Below are 22,841 nucleotides of genomic sequence, written 5' to 3'. Positions count from 1 at the left end.
TCCATTTCTCCACTTTATAATGTTTCAGAGTGTGATCTTTATAATGGATTAGGTATTTGATAATTTAAATAAATTCAAAATTTCCCTGAAGATAATCTATAACTTCAGTTTTCTGCACACAATACTAGGTTGTACATCACGTTTAATCTAATTTGAAATTCCTTCAAATTATTGGAAATTTTAACCTGTTGATCTTAAAACTTGTTTTAAAAATAAGTGAGCTAGATATAGGTAGGGACCTACATGAGATATGTGACATCTTTGTTGGAGAGAGATGAATTTTTCTTTTGGACGAGATAGAGGCAAAAAATTTCTCTACATTAAAATGAAGCACTAGAAAAGGGGGAGAATTATTTGTAGAGAAAGATAGGAAGAAGAAAACATGATCCTAGTTTTACAGTGGACAAGAGAGGGAACACAGTTGGAAATACAACAACCTATGTTTCTTTTCAACGGAGAAAAGGGAAAATATAATTCTTTGTTTGAAATGTTTCCTAAGGGTAGCTAATGCGGCATCAGATCTAAAAAAATCTACATTCACCGGATTTTTTTAAAATGAAGTTTTTCATGAAACCCAAAGTGTCTTGTGCTTTTCATTACGTAAGTACCCTCCAAGTTATTACATATAATGAAGCTATAGCTGTATTATATATTGGGTTATATTGGTACTACGATACAAATAAATAATAAATTTAATTTAAATACATAATTTAAAATCTAATATTAAGGTATAGAAACATGTGAGAATAAAATACATCCTAGTATTTTATTTAATTTAACATATACGTTAATAATGTGAATGAACTAGGGGGTGTTTGATGTTGCATTAGGCTATGGTTATGGGACTATAAAAAAATATGAATGAGGTAGAAAATAGTAATTCACTTTTAGATATGCTCCCATACCCTATTTTTCTATCCAAGATGAGCATTCGTCTTCTTTAGGCCACCCTATTCTTCATACACGCAATGCATTGGGTAATCACTCTTTCTGTAAATTGTATGATCATACATTTGTCTTACGAACATCTACATAACTATATTATAAGCCATTTATTCTGAAATTAAATGGTATCCACATGAATTATAGAATTATTACAAAGACATTGTGATATTCAACTTGTGTTTCAATTAATGATCACCAGACCTGCTCTTGCTTTTGATCATCCTCTTGATCTTCAACTTCATGTTCCAGCTAAATTTCAACGTCATCTTGCAGACTGCACTTACTAATGAATTCCTCTTTTCGGGGTCCTCTGTTATAATATATTATAATATCTACATACCCACCCAAGAGAAGAACTATAGGGAATACATCCCCTTGTCATTTGATTTCTCAACAATACCAATTTTTGTTCAACGTCTTCATGAAAAAGCAGTCCCCTTTACTTCAAAAAGTTCTGCTCAGAACACAATGTGCATTATCACCTATATAACAGGCCGCTATGTCAATGTCTGATTTTTTATTTGATGAATACACCCAATCTTATGTGTCTATGTATAGTCTTCTTGCCTTTGCTAGGGAGTTCAATGGCAAGTTTTTTGCAGACATTTTCTGTAATTATATTTGATGTACTACATGTGTTTCATTTTCTTGAAGCTTATATTTTATTGATTTTTATGAAGACACATTGGGAGCCACTGGTTTCTATCTAAGAATCGCTCCTTGGATCTTATCAGAAATGTTTGATACTTCTTGGGGATTCTTAGAAGATCTAAGTGAAGTCGTCTACCTAGACTACGTCCATCATAGCCAAGCAATCATTCATAGAATACAAAATAGTTATAACACCAAAGGGAGATGGAAGGGTAATAAAATCAATCTCAAGTCTATTGTAACTAACCTTGAATTCCAAGTCAATGAGAGTGGACAGCGTGGATGACACCTGGGGCCCACCATAAAACATAAGAAAAATGATAATATTATTTTACACAGCATTTTCACCTCTCAATTTTCTAGGCCACAAGGCAGGAAATGGCAATAAGGTCATTTTATCAAGTTAAGAAATAATCCCTCTAATTTATCTTCCTTGGATTATTTTCTTATAGATACTACATAATGCTCACATTTAGTAGAAATATGTAGATTTAATTTCATATCTAGGCTCATCCTTGGTTATCTTAGTTTATATTTTCTCGACATGCCTAAATTTGAATGGAAAAGGTAGAGATAGAAATCATTGATTTGTTTATCTATTTATCTCTCTATTTATAGAGAACTATTATATGTCTCCCCATCTCTCTATCTTTAATAAATTTACATTGAGAGAATGACATAGAAAGATAAAGAGAACAGATAGAAGAAGAAAGAGGGAGAGAGAGAGAGAGAGACAGAAGTTGACAGATTAAGAGATTAAAGAATATATATAATGAGAGAGATTATCAAAGATGAGATATATAATAAAGACATATCTAGAGAGAGATACAAATATATATATACCTAGAGGGGATAAGCCCTTATTGAGATGGTAGATCAAAAGGATACAACTCTATAAAAAGAGTTTTAATTTTTAATTAGAACCTGCGGCGGAGGTATCAGAACGGCCCCCAGTCATCCGTTCGGCTTGCTCTCCTCTTTCACCTGCAAAAAAAAAATAATAGAGCACATTGAATTATTGTTCGAGCAAAAAATATCATTAGGATATACATCAGTTCACATTTTTATAAGTGCATTAATATTTCTGTCACCTGTTCTAACTCTGATCACATCTGAAATTGGGTGCACTGCATCAAAAAACAAGAACCCAATCAGTGAAAATTTGCAGAAGCAGAAAAAAAAAACAGGAATATTCATGCGAAGAAAATTTATATTTTTTCATTAAAAAAGTAGGAAAAGTATCATGGCAATAAGCTGATCACTTCTTTATATTACAGGGGTAAACTATACCGACGTAAAATAACTGATAATTTTTTTCAATTTCTGAGGAAATATCTCGGCCTTTTACATAATTAATGGTGGGATGAGCTCCTAGTTTAGGGCAGGATGACGAACATAGGTTTATCCCAATCATATTTTGATAAATGATTCTAACAAAATTTCATTTTTTATAAACATATTGGAGCGATGGTATGAACTAATTTATCCAATACTTTTTTCAGACCGTTTATATTTTTAAAGAAACAGAAAAGGAAAATACTTACAGAAAATCTTCCCGTCACCGATTTCTCCTGTTCTTGCTTCTTCGATGATTTTTTCGACCACTACCTCAACCTGCAGTTATTGAGATAGGTGTCTAGTATTTAGATGATATTCAGATATTTTGCAAGAGTAAACACTGATACGATTAAATAATACCCGTAAAATTGAACTTTTGCCTTTGAACGAAAATTTTGACTGTCAATACCATGGATTATAATTTTTTTCCTGATAGAAATACCATCGAAAACTATTTTTTCTGAAATTCAACCCATAAATCAAAGGCCATGCATTAACTGACCTGGTCTTTAGTTGTGACGATCTCCATTTTGACCTTGGCCACAAAATTGTCCTCTGAAAACTCGGAACCTGAAATAATAACCAGAAAATACACTTAAAATAGAAACTAAAAAATTACAGAAATCCATGGAACAAATAAACAATAGATACATTCTTTAATATTAATGGAGATTTAATATTGGTAAGATGGACTTGATTCTCATTTAACTATGATAACAGTCACAGCCATGGTAATCAGATAGGAACTCTTGAATTCATATCGGGGTAGAGGACGGGAAGGAATGGACGTCGTGTAGAAGAAAGTTCGACGGGGTAGACATCACCAGAGAGAAGATAATGGCATGATGGACTTCGCCAGAGAGCCAAACAACATCTCTTGGTACTTCTTGGCTGCCCTCCATAAGGGAGAGATCCGTTATTTAAAGGGGATTACATATAAAAGAGAAATGACGAGACTAGTCCTAAATACTAAGGGGGATCATATCCCAATGTTTGGCCATTAAAACCATGATTAACAATTATGAATATGGGTTTTATACTGAGTGGGCCTTACAGGGCTTCTGAGCCAATGGCCCCATCCATCCTTATCTCTGTCTATTTCTTACCTCTATTGTATAATCTGTATTATCCCATATGGGGCAGTCTATATGGGGGAAGGAAACCCTTAGAGGAATTACACACAAACCCCTATCTCCAACACATGCAGAAGAGAAAGTGTATGATGGATACAAAGAGGATTTCGGTGGAAAATCCACCAAATCACAATTATCGGAGTTTAACAATTATATGATCAAAGTGGGATCCAGATTGATAGTTCGTGATATTCATCTTCAATCAGATTCACCAGCGGTTGCCTCATCCTCATTTTGTTAAAGAGGAATAACGTCATCAGCGTGACATGATAACGTCAAAAAATGTGAAATTAATCATCACCCCTAATGCCTGATCTGAGAAATGAAATACCTTTCTCGGTTTGCATGATGGATAGCTGAATGAGAGGATGAAATTCAGTAGCACGATGATAGAAAATCATGGGAAAGCAGATGAATTAAAATGAAAAACCGACGATAATTCATCAAGAATGAGACCCCAGGTTTTAAGAGTTGTCAGGATCAAAGCCTCACCAGCCTGTCTCTCTTTGGATCCGCCCTGAGAACCAAATCCTCTAACATCAGAGATAGTCACTCCGCGGATCCCAATTTTCAGCAGTGCCTGACAGATCGGCAAGAAATGTCTTCAGTTAGACAACTAGAAATCCAATGATCTAACGAAAGGTCACCGAAAGAAGGATTTTCTTCCCTACCGATGAAACGTGCGGCACTCGCCACGGCCTGCAATCCAGAAAGTTAGGGCAGACGATCGCAAGAAATTGGATAAAAGATCTCAGATATGCACCTCAAAATCGCCTCGATCTTGTAGAATTTGGCGTCAGGAACGTAATCTGAAATCACAGGACTTACAATTTCCATGGAACAGATTTCAAGCCACGGAATGAAGATTAGGTACCTGGAATGGAGGAATTCTGAGCTCTCACAACAGGAGTGGCGCAAATTCTTCTGAGATTCTGCTTCTTCGCCGAGCAAATGCGTTGATCGATGGCGAAGTTCTTGGAAGTGAGGAGCGATGAGCTCGACAATGGCGAGAGATTTAGGAACTTGTCAGCTCGAGATCGCGCCATGGCGGGAGCACCGACGAACGCTGCCATTGTTGCTAGTTCCTTCCTCCACTGCGACTGCGATCGGGTTTCTCTCCTTATCTCCTTGTTTCCTCCGCCACTGCGACGTGGACCCAAAGGTTGTCTGCTTTCTCCTTTAAATACTAGTCGTACATATTTTCAAACTTCAGGTTTCGCGCCATTCTCTCTATCTCTCTCTCTCTCTCTCTCTCTCTCTCTCTCTCTCTCTCTCTCTCTCTCTCTCTCTCTCTCTCTCTCTCTCTCTCTCTCTCTCTCTCTCTCTCTCTCTCTCTCTCTCTCTCTCTATCTATCTATCTAACTATCTATATATCTCCTTATCTATCTTTCAATCTATCTCTATCTCTATATAAATATATCTCTATCTCTATCTCTCTCTATTTATCTATCTCCTTATCTATCTATCTCTATCTCTATATAAATATATTTCTATATCTATCTCTCTCTATCAGTCTATCTAGCTATCTCTATCTCTATATAAATATATAACTATTTCCTTATCTATCTATCTCTATCTCTATCTCTATCACTCTCTATCAGTCTATCTATCTATCTCCTCGTATATCTATCTCTATCTCTTCATCTATATAAATATATCTCTATCTCTATCAGTCTATCTATCTATCTCCTTATCTATATATATATATATATATATATATATATATATATATATATCTAGATCCCTCTCTCATTATCGCTCTCTCTCTCTATCTATCTATCTATCTGTGTGTCTATCTAGCTATATGTGTATCTATCTAACTCTCTCTCTCTCCATCTATCTGTGTGTCTATCTGTCTACCTCTCTCTCTCTATTTATCAGTCTATCTCTCTTGTTCTCTCTCTATTTCTGTCTCTCTCTATTTCTGTCTCTCTCTATCTCTATCTCCCTCTCTCTTTATCTCTCTCCCTGTATATATATCTATCTCTATCTCTCCCTCCCTCTCTCTATCGCAATCTCTGTCTCTCTTTATCTCTCTCTCTCTCCCTCTCTCGGTATATATCTCTATCTCTATCTCTATCTCCCCCCCCATATATATATATATATATATATATATATATATATACATATATATATCTCCCCCTCTCTCTATCTCTTATATATATCTTTATCTCTATCTCTCTCTAACTCTCCATATATCTACCTTTCTCTGTCTCTCCCTCTCTATCTTTGTCAATCAATCTATCTCTCTGTGTCTATACATCTATATATTTCGCTCTCTATCTATTTTTCTCCCTCTATCAGTCTAATTCTATCTCTATCTCTGCCTATATCTATCTATCTCTATCTCTGCCTATATCTATCTATCTCTATCTCTGCCTATATCTATCTATCTCTATATGTCTATCTCTCTCTGTCTATCTCTCTCTATCTTTATATCCCTCTCTTCATCTATCTCTATGCCTATCTATCTACCTACCTACCTATCTCTGTATCTCTCACACTGTCTATCTCCTTGTATATATATATCTTTTTCTCTCTCTCTTCCCATCTATATATCTATCTATTTCTGGCTTTCTCTCTATTTCTATACATCTATCTATTTCTCTCTATGTCTATATTTCTATCATTTTGTTTCTCTCGCTCTCTATCTATACATCTATCTATTTTTGTTCTCTCTCTTCATCTATCTATTTTTCTCTCTATCTATCTATCTATTTCTCTCTACGTCTGCATATCTATTAAATTATTCTCTCGCTCTCTATCTATGCATCTATCAACTTTTCTCTGTCTATCTATGTATCTATCTATCTATCTATTTCTCTTTATATCTATATATTTCTCTCTCTATCTTTCTCTGTGTCTAAATATTTATATATATTTCTCTCTCTATCTCTCTCTGTGTGTAAATATTTTTATATATATTCCTCCCTCTATCTCTCTCTTTATATATATATACATCTATTTTTCTCTCTATCTCTCTGTGTATATATTTATCAATTTATCTCTCTATCTCTCTGTCTATAATCTATCTATCTATCTATCTATTTCTCTCTTTATCTCTCTCTGTCTGTATGTGTCTATTTTTCTCTCTCTATCTCTATATCTATCTATCTATATGTCTCCATCTATCTCCCTATCTATCTCTGTATTTATTTCTCTATATATCTATCTCTCTACATATATAGGCACAAATACAAATATATGTATGCCTGCCTCTTCACCCATATTTTCATTTTTGTATCTGAATATCTATCTTTTTTTCACATACATCATAAATATGTACACATTCTTATCTTTGTATCAGGGAACAACATGTAATGATTATGTATGGGACATTGATGATGTCATTTTAGTAGATTGAGCATCAAGCTCTTTTTACCAATAAGATATCCTAAGCATTACAAGAACGCAATTTCTCAAATGGCAAGGAGTGTCTTAAATGCCTCAAATGGTTACCAAATATTTTGATCACATCCATCTGGGGTAAGTTATTGTTCTAAGGAACAAACTCGAGAATCTGATATAGTATTTTTAAACTAGTTAAGTTGTGTAGTTTGACATTTCTGATACTAAAAATGGCATGCACATAGATATTTGGGTGAATTTACGACAAAATAAATGAAAAAAAACATGTTCAAAAGATAATACATTAGATCAGCCAAATCCACAAAGGCAATCCAATTGATCTGCAAGTTAGGTCAACCACGGTCAGTATGAGGTGCAGTTTGAATTCTTGAACCACCCTTAAAAAATCTAGCTAAAAATTCATCCCACCACCTGCCTAGGGGCCTGGGGTAGAGCGAATGGGCAGTTTTGATCGATTATTTATTTTAATATTTTATCACACTAAATAATTATTCACGAGGGTGATTTGTCACAAGGTTTAGTCTGTGTATAGGATTGGAGGACTGATGATGAATGACATCATTGAACCGACAGGATGGGATGGGACCTAGTGGCTGTCCATTCACTCATCCTGTCTTGAGGGTTCATCTTCTTCTCAACCATCATACTTTACAGTCTTCGTTGATAACAGTCATGGTTAATGTCAATGTTAGTTGCCATCCTCGTCAATGATAGTTGTCATCCCCATCAATGACAGTTGTCATCCTGGTCAACGATAATTGTTTTCCCTGTCAACGGCTGTTGTTGTCCTCGTCAATGATAATTGTCTTCCTCGTCAACGACAGTTGTCATCCCTGTCAGCGATAATTGTCTTCCCCGTCAACGACAGTTGTCGTCCTTGTCAATGATAATTGACTTCCCCGTCAATGACGGTTGTCATCCTCGTCAATGATAATTGTCTTCGCCTTCAACAGCAGTTGTCATCCATGTCAATGATAATTGACTTCCCCATCAACGACGGTTGTCATCCCCATCAATGATAAGTGTCGTCCCATCAACTGCAGTTTTGTCCTTGTCAATGATAATTGTCTTCTCTGTCAACGACACTTGTCGTCCTCATCAGTGACATTTGTCATAGGGAATGGCTGCCCGATACCCGTCCGATAGTTGGAAGAAATCAGGACAGTGTCTGATATCGGATATTGAATGGATATCTACAGTCATGTGTAAAACAGATATCGAATAGGTAAGGATGAGGCGGATATCAGATACCGGATATTGGCTTTCGATATCCTGATATAGATATCTGGTATCATGAGAAATAGTCAATAATGAACATGATTTTAATGTTAATACCTCATTTCATATATATGCTTCAAAATTTTAGTTCTCTTCCATATGGGATAATAAGATTCGGAGTTTAAACTCCGAGTCCTATTATCCCATATGGAAGAAAACAAAAACTCCGAAGCGTATATATTAAACGAGGTAGTAATTAAGTTAAAATTTCTCTTCTTGCCTCTGAATCCTATTCTCCCATATGGAAGAAAATAAAAAATTTGAATTGTATATATTAAAGGAACTGATAATATGTTTAAAAAATTCTTTCCAAACCATTGCAGGATGATAGATTCAACGAATAAATGTATTTTTACAATCATTCCATGTTGGATATCGAAATCTGATATCCAACTCCGATATCAGATATCGTCATCCTTCCCAAGAGACGGAGGCGGATGACGACATCAAGAAAGATAACGATATCTGATATCGGTACTGCAGCAACCCATGTACAATATCCGGATATCGGTAAAGACGGATATCGGAAATCAAGATTCAGCATCCGATACCGGTGTCAGTATCTGGACGGGAGAACACTAAATTGTCCTTATCCGTCAACACTTGCGTCCTCCTATGCCTAAATTTGCAAAAAGGTTTCCCGCCATTTTTTTTTTCTTCTCTCTCTCTCTCTACCTATATATATTTCCGATGATGAATCGAAACAGAATTTAAATTAGAAGAACACAGCTGATCTTGACACGGGGGCGCCGATCGATCTTCGACCTGCTGGAAATTCAAATTTCTTCGAAGTCGGAACTCAGATTTCGTCTCAGGTTTTCTCCATTCATCAATCTACCGATTGATCAATTGGTTCTTCTTCGACTGATGCGCCAGTCCTTGCCGGCGATCCGCCAGCCGCTGAATCTTCTCCTACGGAACGTCCATGGCGCTGATTATCTCCAGCGCCGAAACGATGAACTATCGATCCATGGCTGTAACCCTCGAACTCGATCAGGCAACAATTTCTCATCGTTCAACGCGCCGATCCCCGATATCCAGTTCAAACAGGAAGAACAAAATCTCAATCTTCGGCAACCTCGACTTGGATCTGGTAACAATTTCTTCTCCTGCAACGCGCCGATCTCTGATATCGCGCACGAAAAAGATGATCGGCTAATCAATCATCGGCAACCTTCACTTGAATCAGGCAAGAATTTCTTCTCCTGCAACCCGCCGGTCTCGCACAAAGAAGACGAGCGATTACTCAGTCTACGGCAACTTCGATCTCGATCTGGCAACAATTTCTTCTCCTACCACGCGCAGGTCTTCGATTCTCCGCACAACACAGAGCAGTTGCTAGGTCGATCCGGGGTCAGACACTTCTCCTCCAACTCGCAAAACATGGAACGATCATTCGATCTTGGCAGTGATATCTTCACCAGCAATGCGCGGATCTCAGAGTTGGGTAGGCGTGGGCTGGCGGACGAGGCCCGCAGGGTGTTCGACAAAATGCCGGAGAAGAACGTGGTCTCTTGGAACGCCATGGCCGCCGCCTACTTCCAATGCCGGCGCCCAGAAGAGGCGCGCCTCCTCTTCTCCTCCATGCCCCCGATCAAGAACACCGCCTCCTGGAACGGGATGATCTCCGGCCACGCCAAGCTCGGCGACCTCGACTGTGCCCGCCGCTTCTTCAACGCCGCCCCGCAGAAGAACGTCGTCTCCTTCACTGCCCTTCTCCGCTGTCTCGTCGAGCAGGGCGACATGGCCGAAGCCGACGCCCTCTTCATCCAAATTCCGGACAAGAACGTCGTCTCCTACACCGTGATGCTCGGCGGGCTCCTCAAGCACCGCAGCCTCGACGAGGCGCTGAAGCTCTTTGACGAAATTCCCCACAAGGATGTCGTCGCAAGGACGACGATGCTCGTCGGCCTCTGCGATGCCGGCCGCCTCCCCCAAGCTCGCGCCCTGTTTGATGAAATGCCAAAGCGGAATTTGATCTCTTGGACGGCGATGGTGGCGGGGTACGCGCAGAACGGTTGCGTCGACGTAGCTCGGAAGCTCTTTGAGGTCATGCCTGAGAAGAACGAGGTCACCTGGACTGCCATGCTCTGCGGGTACCTCCAGGCGGGGCGAAGCGGCGCCGCCATGGAGCTTTTCCATGCCTTCCCCGAGCTTCCTCCCCCAGTAAGCACCTGCAACGCCATGATCATCGGCCTGGGACTGAACGGGGAGATTGCCATGGCGGAGATGATCTTCAATTCCATGGCGGATCGTGATGACCAGTCCTGGAGTGGGATGATCAAGGGCTATGAGAGGAATGGGATGGAGGCGAAAGCCATGGAATTCTTCTCGGAGATGCAGAGAAGAGGATGCCGGCCCAATTTCCAGGCCTTGGTCAGCGCCATGGCGGCGTCGGCGGCATTGGGGGCGCTTCGGCATGGCCGTGAGCTCCATGGCTGGGTGATGAAGATGGGGAACCCGGAGGACCCCTTCCTCGCCTCCGCCATGATCGCCATGTACTCGAGGTCCGGCGACCTCCCCCGGGCAAAGGCAGTCTTCTCACAAACCCCCCGCAGCCGAGACGCTGCTCTCTGGAACTCCATGATCAGCGGGCTGGCGCAGCACGGGCTGGCCGAGGAGGCACTCGTCGTCTTCGCCGACATGGTCTCCGCTGGCGCCGCCCTCGACGAAGTGACCTTCGTCGCCGTCCTCTCCGCCTGCAGCTACTCCGGCAGAGTCGACCACGGGCGGAGAATTCTGGACTCCATGGCGGTGGAGTTCGGGGTGGAGCCGAGGAAAGAGCACGTGGCATGTGTGGTGGACATGCTCGGACGAGCAGGGAGGATAGAGGAGGCAGTAGAGATGATCAAGGGAATGGCGGACGAGCCGGACGCAGTCGTATGGGGGGCGCTTCTGTCTGCATGCAGAACCCATAAGAACGTCGAGGTGGCGGAGATGGCGGCGAAGAAGGTGATGGAGAAGGAGCCATGGAACGCCGGGCCTCTCGTCCTCCTGTCGAACATCTACGCCGGGAAAGGGAGGTGGAAGGAGGTGGCAGAGCTGAGGAAGGATCTGAAGGAGAGGAGGGTGAGCAAGCTCCCTGGCTGCAGCTGGATAGAGGCGGGGAAGAAGATGAAGGTCTTTACGGGTGGAGATGGAGCGAGCGAGGTGAAGGGGGTGATGGAGCGGCTGAAGGGGAAGATGAGGGAGGCGGGGTACGTCGCCGACGGGAGCTTTGTTCTGCATGACGTGGATGAAGAGCAGAAAGAGGAGAACTTGGGGTATCATAGTGAGAGGCTGGCCGTGGCTTACGGGCTGATGAAGGTCCCCGAGGGGGTGCCCATCAGGATTATCAATAATCTGAGGATCTGTGGGGACTGCCATGCTGCCATGAAGCTGATTTCGAAGATCACGATGAGGGAGATCATCCTCAGGGATGCCAACAGGTTCCACCGTTTCAGCCGGGGGTCTTGCTCTTGTTGTGATTATTGGTGAGCTCATCAGGTGAGTTCCTCCTCGTTCTTCTCGTTATATACATGTAAAGGATTACAGATTTTGTAGATCCTTTTTTGTTGGTCAAACACTCTTTTTTGTTGTTATTAGGATTTGGCGCCAGTCAACGTGATGAACGTTGAACGGTTGGTCTTGACTGTTGACGAAAGAGTCAACGTTGACATCAATGTCTTCAGGACAGGCTGAACTCCAGTTGTTACTTAGATCCTTTTTTTGTTTACAACACTTGTTTGTTGTTATTAGGATTTGGCGCCAGTCAACGTGATCAACGTTGAATGGTTGATATTGACTGTTGACAAAAGATTCAACGTTGACATCAATGTCCTCAGGACAGGCTGAGCTCCAGTTGTTTCTTAGATCTATTGGTGTCTTGGTCTTACAGAATTTAATGTTGACCTTGCCAGGTGAGCTCCTATTTATTTGACCATTTTTTGTTCGTCTCTCGTCCTTATCAGGTACATAAATATTTACAACTTTTACTAATTTTTTTGTTGACCTCATTGTTGTAAATGACTGAATACGTTGATAAATATTGTTGAGTATTCTATTGTATTTTACCAATGTTCAGTGGTCATTGCTTAGGATCTGCAACCTTCTTCTTTTGGATATTACCTGTAACTTTACAAGGTGGAATCCTCTTCTATGATTTCATCTTGTTCTTCTAAGATGCATGAAAGGTTTTATGAATTCATTTATGAATACATTGTTGTATATGACCCAATAACTTGATTGATCTTGGTTGGATTTTCTTTGGTGTGTTATTTTATAATTTTAGTCTGGTTTTTTTCCATTCAGAATTGAGGTTTGATTTGTGAGAAACATGGGTAGTTCTTATTGGGGAGGTTGCTTGTGAGTTCATGATGTGGACTCCCTTAATTTAATCTCATTTATCCTCAAGCACGCAAAAGATTTATAAGTTATAAATGATATTTTGTCAAATCCGTTGTTTTACTTGACTGAATTTCTTCATAAATCTTGTTCGGGTCTCTGATGTAAATTATTCATCAAAGTTACTCTAAACAAAATTTATATTCATCAATATTCAACGGTTAGCACTTGAAAAAAGTTGATCTTGTTCTTGTTGAGATTATTGGCGACTTTATTAGTGGGCCTCGTATTTTATCTCCCCTTGTTCTTATTAATTGCTCGTAAGATTTGTATTTCTAAAAAAATTATTTAGCGTTGATATTTTCTAATTTGTACTTGAATTATATGGTCGTTATACCTATGTGCTTGAATGAGCTTTATATGAATTCATTGTTATAAAAAATGGGAAATTATCTATAGGGTGCTATATAATTTTATCTTAATGATCATAAATAATTTTGTCACTACTTATCATCATTAGTTTTATCTTAATGTTCAAATCATTGAACAACCAAATTTAGATGATTCATTATGTGATGATCAAACAAAATTATTGTTTCAATTAAGTGCATAATGGAAAATTTGATGTACTTAATGACATAGATTATTTTCGTCCATTGAATTATTTAATGATGTGGCCTAATGCTGCCCTATAATGAATAGGCCTCTTCAATCTAGAGGGTCACCACAACATTTTCTAAGTCATAGGCTGAGTTTTTAAATATGGTATTTTTATTATTTTATTAAACTATGGTTCAAAAAAATAGCACCAATGGATTACCAATAGTGAATATCTTCAAGTCGTTTAAATCTTCAGAGCCCTGGATCTCCTATTCTTTCCATGAACTTTGTTGATGGAATTCCCATTCCTCTTCATGTAATCCCTACTGGAAAGAGCACTCAAGGAAGAGGAAGAAAAGAAAGAAAGGGGTACTCAAGCAAACTCGGATGGGTATCAAATGAGGGTGTCCCCTTTATTATACTAGTATGGAAAATTTTCATAAAGCCCCTCTTTTCGGGGAATATTAATAAAAGTACCCAAACTTTGAGTATATCTACCAACATCCAAAAATATTGTGTGCGACACATTAGGTTCATGTATCCGTCTAATTAATAACTTTGATGTCCCAATCACCTTTATTGGGATGGTCTTATTAATTGATCATATTATATATATATTAATTAATCAATGATTGATTTAACCCAATTGATTAGTTAAGTTATCGACATGTGGGGTGCCCAGTTATTCCTCGTGCCCTAGACGATACAAAAGGACTATGTCAACTCTCTCATTGAACCTTTATCGACATTATTTGTGGTGTATGTATAATATCTGTATCACATAAGACTAATGAATGACTTTGGGTAGAGTTAATAATGGATAATGCATGGAAAAATCATCGGAGAACAAGTTATTTGATATTTCAAATACCTTGGCCAGGGATCTAACTATATCATCTTTCTTGACTCGATCTCCTCTAATATTAACGCCAAGCGACCCAATCTTAACCACACAATTACCTTCATAGACTTTTTGTTGCATCTGAGCTTGGATAGCTTGGAATCCTAGAATTAGAGACTCATAGGTCATAGTCAAAAAACATAATCATCCTTCTAGAAGACCCCTTTGGCGTCTCAAGTCTAAGTACCACGTACACAAGCCGTGACACAAACCAATCTGATTGATGATATATAATACTAATAAGAGATTCATACAAAACAATTCAATGAACTATTTTCCTAAAAAACACTCGATATTTATCTTTAATGTCTCTACACTAATGGCTACGAGATATATCATGCTAATCATATGAGTGGGACTAGATATTGATTTTCTATGTAGATACTTTGATGTTCTTTTCTAGTATCCTTTGAATATGAATGTTTAGAATACATGTTTAAAGATTAGCAATCTCTGAATTATAATCTCATCATAATTCTCTTAGTCACTACATGTATTCATGGACTTCAATTATAATCACCAGACATGCATTATAATGAACATATGTTATATCAATGAATATAGAACCAGACATTGAATGTGCAATTGAGTTTCATGCTACATATACTTATAACATATCCATCATTTTGGACTCTACCAAAGCTCCCTTAGCGCCACCCCTATAACCCTAGAGAGGTCTTTGAGCTTCTCACAAAATTAGTGATATATTTCCCAATGACCTCTCTAGTGATCTTTTGCCATGAACGGCTTTCAACTTGACATTGATTTAGCATCAAGAGAAACTCCCTCAAATCTTTCTCGTTACTGCATGGATCACAACTAAAATTGAGAGCTCCAAGCACAGATCCACGATCTTTTATAGATGGTCTTAATCACAAAGAGCCTTAGCCCATGTGCCATCCCTACATTTTTGGCACCAAAGAAAGATGGATCTTAGCATATGTGCATTGATTGTCGAGCCATCAACGAGATCACAGTCAAATATATCTTCCCTAGCGTGATCTACCATATTTTTGAAGATTAACTTAAGGAGTGGCTATCATCAAGGTAGGATTTGACCCCAATGAACTATACTGAATCATGTGATCTTAAGATCAAATGATTCATTAATCACTAGCACGTGCTGGGGGCATTGGTACATTTGTACAAGTCATCTTTGATCTTGAATGCAATTTGTGAGAGTTTTATAGCACAAAATTTATACACCCACTTGAATAAGTTTTCCTTCTTAACCAATCATATTACATTCTTAGGATTCATCCTTTCTCCTCAAGGTGTCTCTGTTGACCCAACTAAGGTGGAAACAATCAGAAACTAAACAACTCCTAATAATGTGCACAAAGCCCTTAGTTTTCATGGTTTGGCCACATTCTATCACCGCTCCATCTCTCACTTCAACACCATAATGTCACCCCTTACCGACTATATGAAGAGATGTACAATTGAATGAACAAAGACCATCGACTAGACTTTTTAATGCATCAAAGATAAGATAAATTGCACGCCCCTCCTCAGACTCCCAAACTTTCAACAAGTCTTTTTGATCGCCTGTGTAGCCTCTGGGTAGGGCATTGGAGGATTCCACAACTAAGAAAATCATCCTATCCCATCTTTCAGTGAGAAGTTGCATGACACCAAGCTAAAGTATTCTACTTAGAATAAGGAGCTTGCCCTCATCCAGTCCCTATACTTAGAATAAGGAGCTTGCTCTAAGCAGTTTGTATTCTATTATGACCATGAAGCCCTAAAGTACCTTGATTCCCAAAAAAAGTTTAACCGGAGGCATGCCCATTAGGCCAAGTACATCAGGGCCTACACATTCATCCTAAAGCATAGGAAGTTGAGAACAAGGTGGCTGATGCCTTGAGTCAGAGAATATCTTCTCTCCGTGAAAAATATAAAGATGACTGGTTTCAAAAAAGTGAAAGAGAGTTACTTTCAGTGCCCTAATTTTTCTCCCATCATACATGCTCTAGTCAATGACCCAAGCATGAAATACGAGGACTATCTTTCGGACAATGGTTGCCTCTTCCTTATTCTACGACTATGCAAAGGCAAACTTCTTCTCAAGATTTCTTAGTTTGGGAGTTTCACGTTAGTGGCCTCAATGGTCACTTTGGTCGAGACACGACCATCTTAGAAATAGGGCTTCAATTCTTTTGGCCCATCTTTAAAATGCAATGTGGCTAAAATTGTATCCCGGTTCCAAGTATGTGCTTCAGCAAAGCTGGTGAAGCAAAACAGGGGCCTCTAAATGTCCTCCATATTTTCCACGTCATTGGGCTGATGTGAGCATAGACTTCATTCTCAGACTAGCAAAGACACTAAAAAGTTTTGATTCTCCAAAATTTTCCACTTTATTCATTGTTCCAAAACCTCAGGTGTATCTAGGGTCACCACCCTACACTTTGATGATACGATTCGCCTTCATGGACTTTCCCAATCAATTATCTACAATAGGGATGTTAAGTTTACTAGTTATTTTTGAAGACCCTCTCCTAGGAACCAAATTAAAAATTTCCGCAGCCTACAGCCCACAAACCGATGGTCAAACCATGGCCATGAAAAGAAGTCTAGGAAACCTTCTTTGGTTGGTTTGGGGGGAGGGTACCTCAAGTCTTGGGATATGGTACTTCCTCGCACTGAATTCACCTACACTAGTAATGTATTATACCACTGGCATGAGTTCATTTGAGATTGTCTATGGTTCACTCCCTTGAAATCCCATTGACCTGCTCCCATGTCAAAGTATTTTAGAGTCTCACTAATCATGCAAAGTCCTTGCAAAATATACTACAAGTATGCATCAAGAGATTCATCAACACATTATGCATAGCAATGAATCTTACAAGAAGGAAGAATATTTCCACCAAAGACCTTAATTTTTGTAGTAAGGTGATTTATTGATGGTGAGAGTGAGGATGGAAAGGTTATCTCATTAGGGCACCACAAAATTGCAAGCTCGTAGCGCTGGGCAATTCCCAATTCTAAAATGAGTTGGAAAAAATGTCTATGTTGTTGGTATACCCTTAAGTTGGGGAATATGTTCCATGTTAAATGATCCATATATGGTTCTTCATAATGTCTTCATAATGATCCATATACCCTTTGTATTCGATGAACCTCCTCTAACCGTCTCCATTCCTAGGAGTGAGTTTGTCATTACTATCCCAGATTTATCAATATCCAACTAGCATGAGAAAATTGAGAGTATGTTGGATGAAGTGATTGCCCCCATCGAGGCGGGGATAACGCAAAAATATCTTCCTCATTGGCATGGACATTCATCTTTGGAGGACATGCGGATCTTTGCGGACAACCTGGAATGCCTTTGTCCATGTCTAATGATGGACCTAAAAGCCCCTCCATCACATTTGATAGGGTTGAGTTCTATTAGCTGAGGGAGAATTGATGGGGACCACATCCTTGTCCACCACTGAATCAAGGGGATGCAACCTCCCCATTGGCCGAGGCGAGAAGGATTGGTCCCCAATGATGACCATTACAAATGATGGATATTATTTTGTTGTCAAGCCAAATCACACTATAATGTTTTATTTACGTTCGATGAATAAAATATTAGTTTATTATTATTAGAGTGTGATGTTTATAATGAAGTCTATGAATACGTGCAATGACACAGTGACTTATCATGAGATCATACTACAAAAATCACTTATTTTTAAACATGTATTTAGAATATTCCTATTCGATGGATAGCCGAGATGGACATCAAATTATTCAGATAGAATAGCAATAACTAATCCTACTAGATGCGTCAAGCAAATTAACCAATGTTTACGTCAAGTGAGGGGGCTTTTTTAGCCTTCACACTTGAGGTTTGGAATTACAAGAAAAAATGCAAAATATTGAAAAATAGAAAATTCAAAGACAGTATGGTTTAGTTCTATCAGTATTGTGACTACACCATCAGGATAACCATCCGCTTCCCTTGCTGTGCACCACCAATTCTCCCCCACTTTCAAAACTCGACTCTGACGAGTTACGTGGATGTGCATGAATCATGGGTGTTGGAAAGCCAACGGCAGGCAAAGCTGATTCTTGATGGTGATGAGTAGCAAGCGATGGATCATACATGTTGGGCGTCGACATGACGGCGGAGGGAAGCACCACGAATGGGTACACAGTAAGCAACCTCTGCAGTTGGGTGTTGCCGGATGCAGGACGTGCGTCAGCGGGCACATGAGCTGGCGCACAAGCGAGCGCAAGCAACGTGCATGGGCGGGTGCGCAAAATACTCGATGAGGCATTGTCCCAAACAACTGGGGGGTGTTTGAGCAGGTTGATGGTTGTAGATGCGGAGACGCATGACATGGCGATGGTGATAGGGTAGTGAAATGCAGTGATGCTGCATCCGTGGCAGCGGCAGCGCAAACGCGACTGCAAAATCAACGGTGCAATGGTGGCAACATGGTGGCAAAACAAAAGTGGTAGTGGTGGTGCGAGTGCAATGGCAGCAACACAGGTGCAAGGGCGACACAGCAAGCTCGACGACACGTCCATGGCAGCACGATTGGATAGGGAAGAGGTCGATGGCTCAAGCATGATGGCACAAGATCACGCCCTAAGACCGACAGTGCAAGGGTAGTGGCACGACCCTGGCAACGCATCTATGGCGGCGCTAGGCAGCGATCCCGATTGCAGGTTGCCCATGACATCACACATAGGAGCCATGAGGGGTGGCGAGGGTGATAGGGCAGGCCAGAGATGCGGGTGGTGGCAACCACGACAACACATTAGCACCAGACGTGCTTCCACCTTCAAACGAGATATCCCGCGTCATGACACATCGTCAATGCCAGCTTCAGAACTTTCCTTTGATGTGACACGTCAACACGTCGCAGACATCGTTTAAATATTAGAACTTTCAATTAACAGTTATCTTATTTTCTCTTTCCTCCAAGGCCTATACATAGGCCAATGTTGTCAGAAACACTTGGTGAATTTTCTTAAGAATTGAAGTTTCTTTCTTATTGAGGAAATTTTGCCCTAGCCCCTCTTCTCTTCCCAGCCACCGCCGCCACCGCTTGTTGCCGTCGTCGCCGTCAAGGGAAGATTATCATCGCTCGCTGTTTGCATCTGCACGTGCACGGTCGCCTCCCTATGCCTCTGCGTGCAAGGTCATCCGCCCAGCTGATAAGCCGAAATTCAAATACTAATTTGATCGTTGTATAATTCCAACTTATACAATAAACTCACATTTATTTACTTAACTTAATAGTAATGCAGATGGTGAGTCCGAAATCGAACCACAAGGAGCGGTGTACTTAGATTGACTGCTCGTTTATGTCTCTAGGAATTGAACAACAGAGTTTAAGCATAAATTGATTGTTCGAAAGTGCTATTTGTCACTGAAATTTACTAACATGCATTAAACGAAAAGCAAACAACTCTAGTGCTTAAACATTCAAATTACTTCTGAGTTGTAAATAGTGATTCACACTGCATTGGATATACTTTGGGGTAGAGACTCAATGTGGTAGCTCAATGTCTTCGACTTACCTCCTTCTTCAGTGATGCTCCTCAGCTCAATCTTTCTTCACGACTCCACACATTTCGCTTGGAGCTTGGCGAGTTCGAAAACAAGAATACAGATCCGGAAGAGGAAGAATTTCACGATGAAGAAGAATGCCTCTTTTCTCTCCGTCTCCTCGTCGTGTCCCTTGGCAGCTCAGGAGATCGCCCCCTTCTCCTTTGCTTCCTCTTTTCTTTTTTTCCTTTCCCGCTGCTCTTCCTTCTTCCCGGTCGTTCAATCTTTTCCGCCCACAAGCAGCCGTCGGGTCTATTCTGACTGAGCTTAGACCGAAAATGTTGCCGCGCCCCCCTTTAGTCGAGTTTCCTTGTATAAGCAAGACAGTAACAAACAACTATAAGTGCTATATTGTGGTAAGGGGGAAAGATTTAGTCCCATATGGACTGATTCCAAATAAGGTGACTTTATAAAAATTAAGTTCAGTAGTAATAGTTTGAATAATTTTCTCCATGCTACTCCCCTTATCATGATGTTGACGTGTGCTTATGTTGGCAATTCTGTTCCGGGTGGGCATGCTGCCTACGAGCTTACCACTCTGCTCCATTAGCTTGAAAACCCCTTTTTATTCCAGGAAACAGAAGCATTGTGAAATAAAACACCAACAAATTCGGACTTCCAATTCTTCTAAAACTCATTAGCTTTCCCTTCCACATTCTTTTTTTTTGTGACTGCTAACTTGTCATGGCACAATTTTGGTTCATTACAAAACTATATCTATAGATCTTCATTAGGCCATCATTTAAATCCAGGCCTGATCATTCATTGCTAATTTGGTAAAAATGAAAAAAACTCCGAATACTTTATGTAAAAGTAACCTAACTAGCCTCTCGTACTTGATTACATATGCCATATATCATTTATATTTTTATGTTATCACCAGCCCACCAGCCGCCTGCGCCCTCTCACGCCCGATCACCATGCACGCCCGCGCATGGGCGACTGCTGCTCGCGCTCGCTCATGCACGGCCGCCGCCGTTGCTTCTCTGCGCGTAGGGCTATCTGCCTCGCCTAGCAGGCCGTCTGCGCCTGCGTGCGCACGGCCGCTCGCACGTGCCCGCCCGCGCCGTCGCACGCACGGCCACCCGCCCGCGCCTGCCATGTGCACAGTTGGATCTACGACACCTTGTCAAAGCGCACATCACCTGCCCCGCCAACGACGCGTCAAGAATTCCCGCGTCGCCACTCTAGTGCTAAGGTATTTTCTGCACTCTTTAGTGTCAGTGTTCTTTGACCAGTCTTCTTCGATTGTTTGTCCACTGCCGACGGATTAGTTTTGGGATTTTGAATCTTCTAGTGATTAGTTGATTAGGCCTTTGAATCTTCTAGCGATTGCTAGTTCAAATTTATTGAAATTGTGGCAACACGGATCGAAGGCGCGAAGCAGATCCGTGGGTGACGGCGTGCGTCGCCATCCCAAGCACGGTGCAAAAGCAGAAGTACATGGACAGTGAAAGGTGCGCGGGCGGTGCTAGGGCGAGGCGCGGGTGGAATGTGGCCCGGCGCTAACAGGGCGCAAGTGGTGCGCAATTGGCGTGCGGACGAAACACCGGCGGAGCATAGATGGCGGGATCAGCATTGGGTGAGGGTGGAGCTAGGCAGCGGGGACTTGATTTCCCCACTAAGACAGGTCTGCGAGATGCCGGCGGCGACAAAGCCAACATGGTGAAAATGAAGCTTTTCTCTATTCAAATTTCACCAATGTTTATGTCAACGGAAGGGTCTTTTATAGCCTTCACACTTGTGACTTTTGGAATTACAAAAAAGTACAAAATATTAAAAAATAGAAAAATCAAAGAGAGTATGATTTAGTTCTATCAGTATCATGATGACACCGTTAGGGTAACCATCTGCTTCCCTTACTATGCATCAGCACTACTTATACGATAAATGAAATCCAACATGTGACTATTAGTGTGGCGACACTAAGGACATATAATGGGTGCTCTTTCGAAAAAGAGTTCACTGAATTCAACCATATAAATCCCTGGGGAGTAATATACCTAAATGTCAATCATGATGATTCACATTACAATTATATAAGTGATCCATTGACTTGAAACAACAAAGATATCTCGTGGATGAACAACTATGTTTACACTACGACTTACAAGTCTTTAATCATGAGATTCAAGCAAGTCATATATATGTTATAAAGAGAACCCAATAGAGAAAAGGAAAAGAGACAAAGAGGGAGAGACGAGAGAAGGGAAGAGAGAGAAGGGGAGAGGAGGTGAGAGAAAGAGAAAATGGAGAGATGGAGAGAGAGAGAGAGAGAGAAAGGGGGCAAGAGAAGGAAAGAAGGGAAGAGAGAGAGGGAGAGATGGAGAGAGAGAAAGAAAGAGAGAAAGGGGCAAGAGAAGGAAAGAAGGAAAGAGAGAGAGGGAGAGACGGAGAGAGAGAAAGAAAGAGAGAAAGGGGCAAGAGAAGGAAAGAAGGGAAGAGAGAGAGAGAGAAAGAGAGAGAGAGAGAGAGAACGAAAGAGAGAAAGGGGCAAGAGAAGGAAAGACGGGAAGAGAGAGAGGGAGAGATGGAGAGAGAGAGAAAGAGAGAGAGAAAAAGGGGGCAAGAGAAGGAAAGGAGGGAAGAGAGAGAGAGGGAGAGAGAAAAGGGGGCAAGAGAAGGAAAGAAGGGAAGAGAGAGAGGGAGAGAGAAAGATAGAAAGAGATGGAGAGAATGGAGAAGGAGAGAGAGAAGGGGAGAATGAGAAAGCGAGAAGAAGGGGAGAACGAGAAAGCGAGAAGGGGAGAAA

At 40.6% G+C, this 22,841-nt stretch overlaps 2 protein-coding genes across 4 annotated transcripts; one reads left to right on the top strand and one right to left on the bottom strand.

The window, feature by feature from the left end:
- Positions 1-1,715: 1,715 nt before the first annotated feature.
- GLB1 (nitrogen regulatory P-II-like protein) lies at positions 1,716-5,233 on the bottom strand. Its single transcript, XM_078590795.1, has 9 exons — positions 4,942-5,233; positions 4,831-4,876; positions 4,739-4,766; positions 4,560-4,647; positions 3,437-3,504; positions 3,141-3,210; positions 2,688-2,723; positions 2,521-2,580; positions 1,716-1,885 (listed from the first exon to the last, which is right to left on the bottom strand). Exons 1-9 carry the CDS (start codon positions 5,138-5,140, stop codon positions 1,857-1,859), a joined length of 624 nt encoding a protein of 207 aa, XP_078446921.1. The 5' UTR covers positions 5,141-5,233; the 3' UTR covers positions 1,716-1,856.
- A 4,184-nt stretch (positions 5,234-9,417) lies between these two features.
- On the top strand, positions 9,418-12,761 carry LOC144715751 (pentatricopeptide repeat-containing protein At5g50990-like). 3 transcript variants are annotated; one of them, XM_078590728.1, is made up of 2 exons: positions 9,418-9,807; positions 9,904-12,761. In XM_078590728.1, the coding sequence occupies exons 1-2, from the start codon at positions 9,582-9,584 to the stop codon at positions 12,189-12,191; spliced, it is 2,514 nt and encodes an 837-aa protein (XP_078446854.1). In that variant the 5' UTR covers positions 9,418-9,581; the 3' UTR covers positions 12,192-12,761. The 3 variants fall into 3 exon arrangements, with proteins under 3 accessions (XP_078446854.1, XP_078446851.1, XP_078446852.1); XM_078590725.1 differs by having other exon boundaries at positions 9,418-12,200; positions 12,614-12,761; XM_078590726.1 differs by having other exon boundaries at positions 9,418-12,200; positions 12,300-12,761.
- Positions 12,762-22,841: the final 10,080 nt, after the last annotated feature.

This window comes from Wolffia australiana, chromosome 19 (assembly GCF_029677425.1).
Source record: "Wolffia australiana isolate 7733 chromosome 19, ASM2967742v1".
NCBI classification, from domain to species: domain Eukaryota; kingdom Viridiplantae; phylum Streptophyta; class Magnoliopsida; order Alismatales; family Araceae; genus Wolffia; species Wolffia australiana.
The sequence above is the reverse complement of the archived record's forward strand: the minus strand, read 5'-3'. Positions and strand labels throughout refer to the sequence as shown.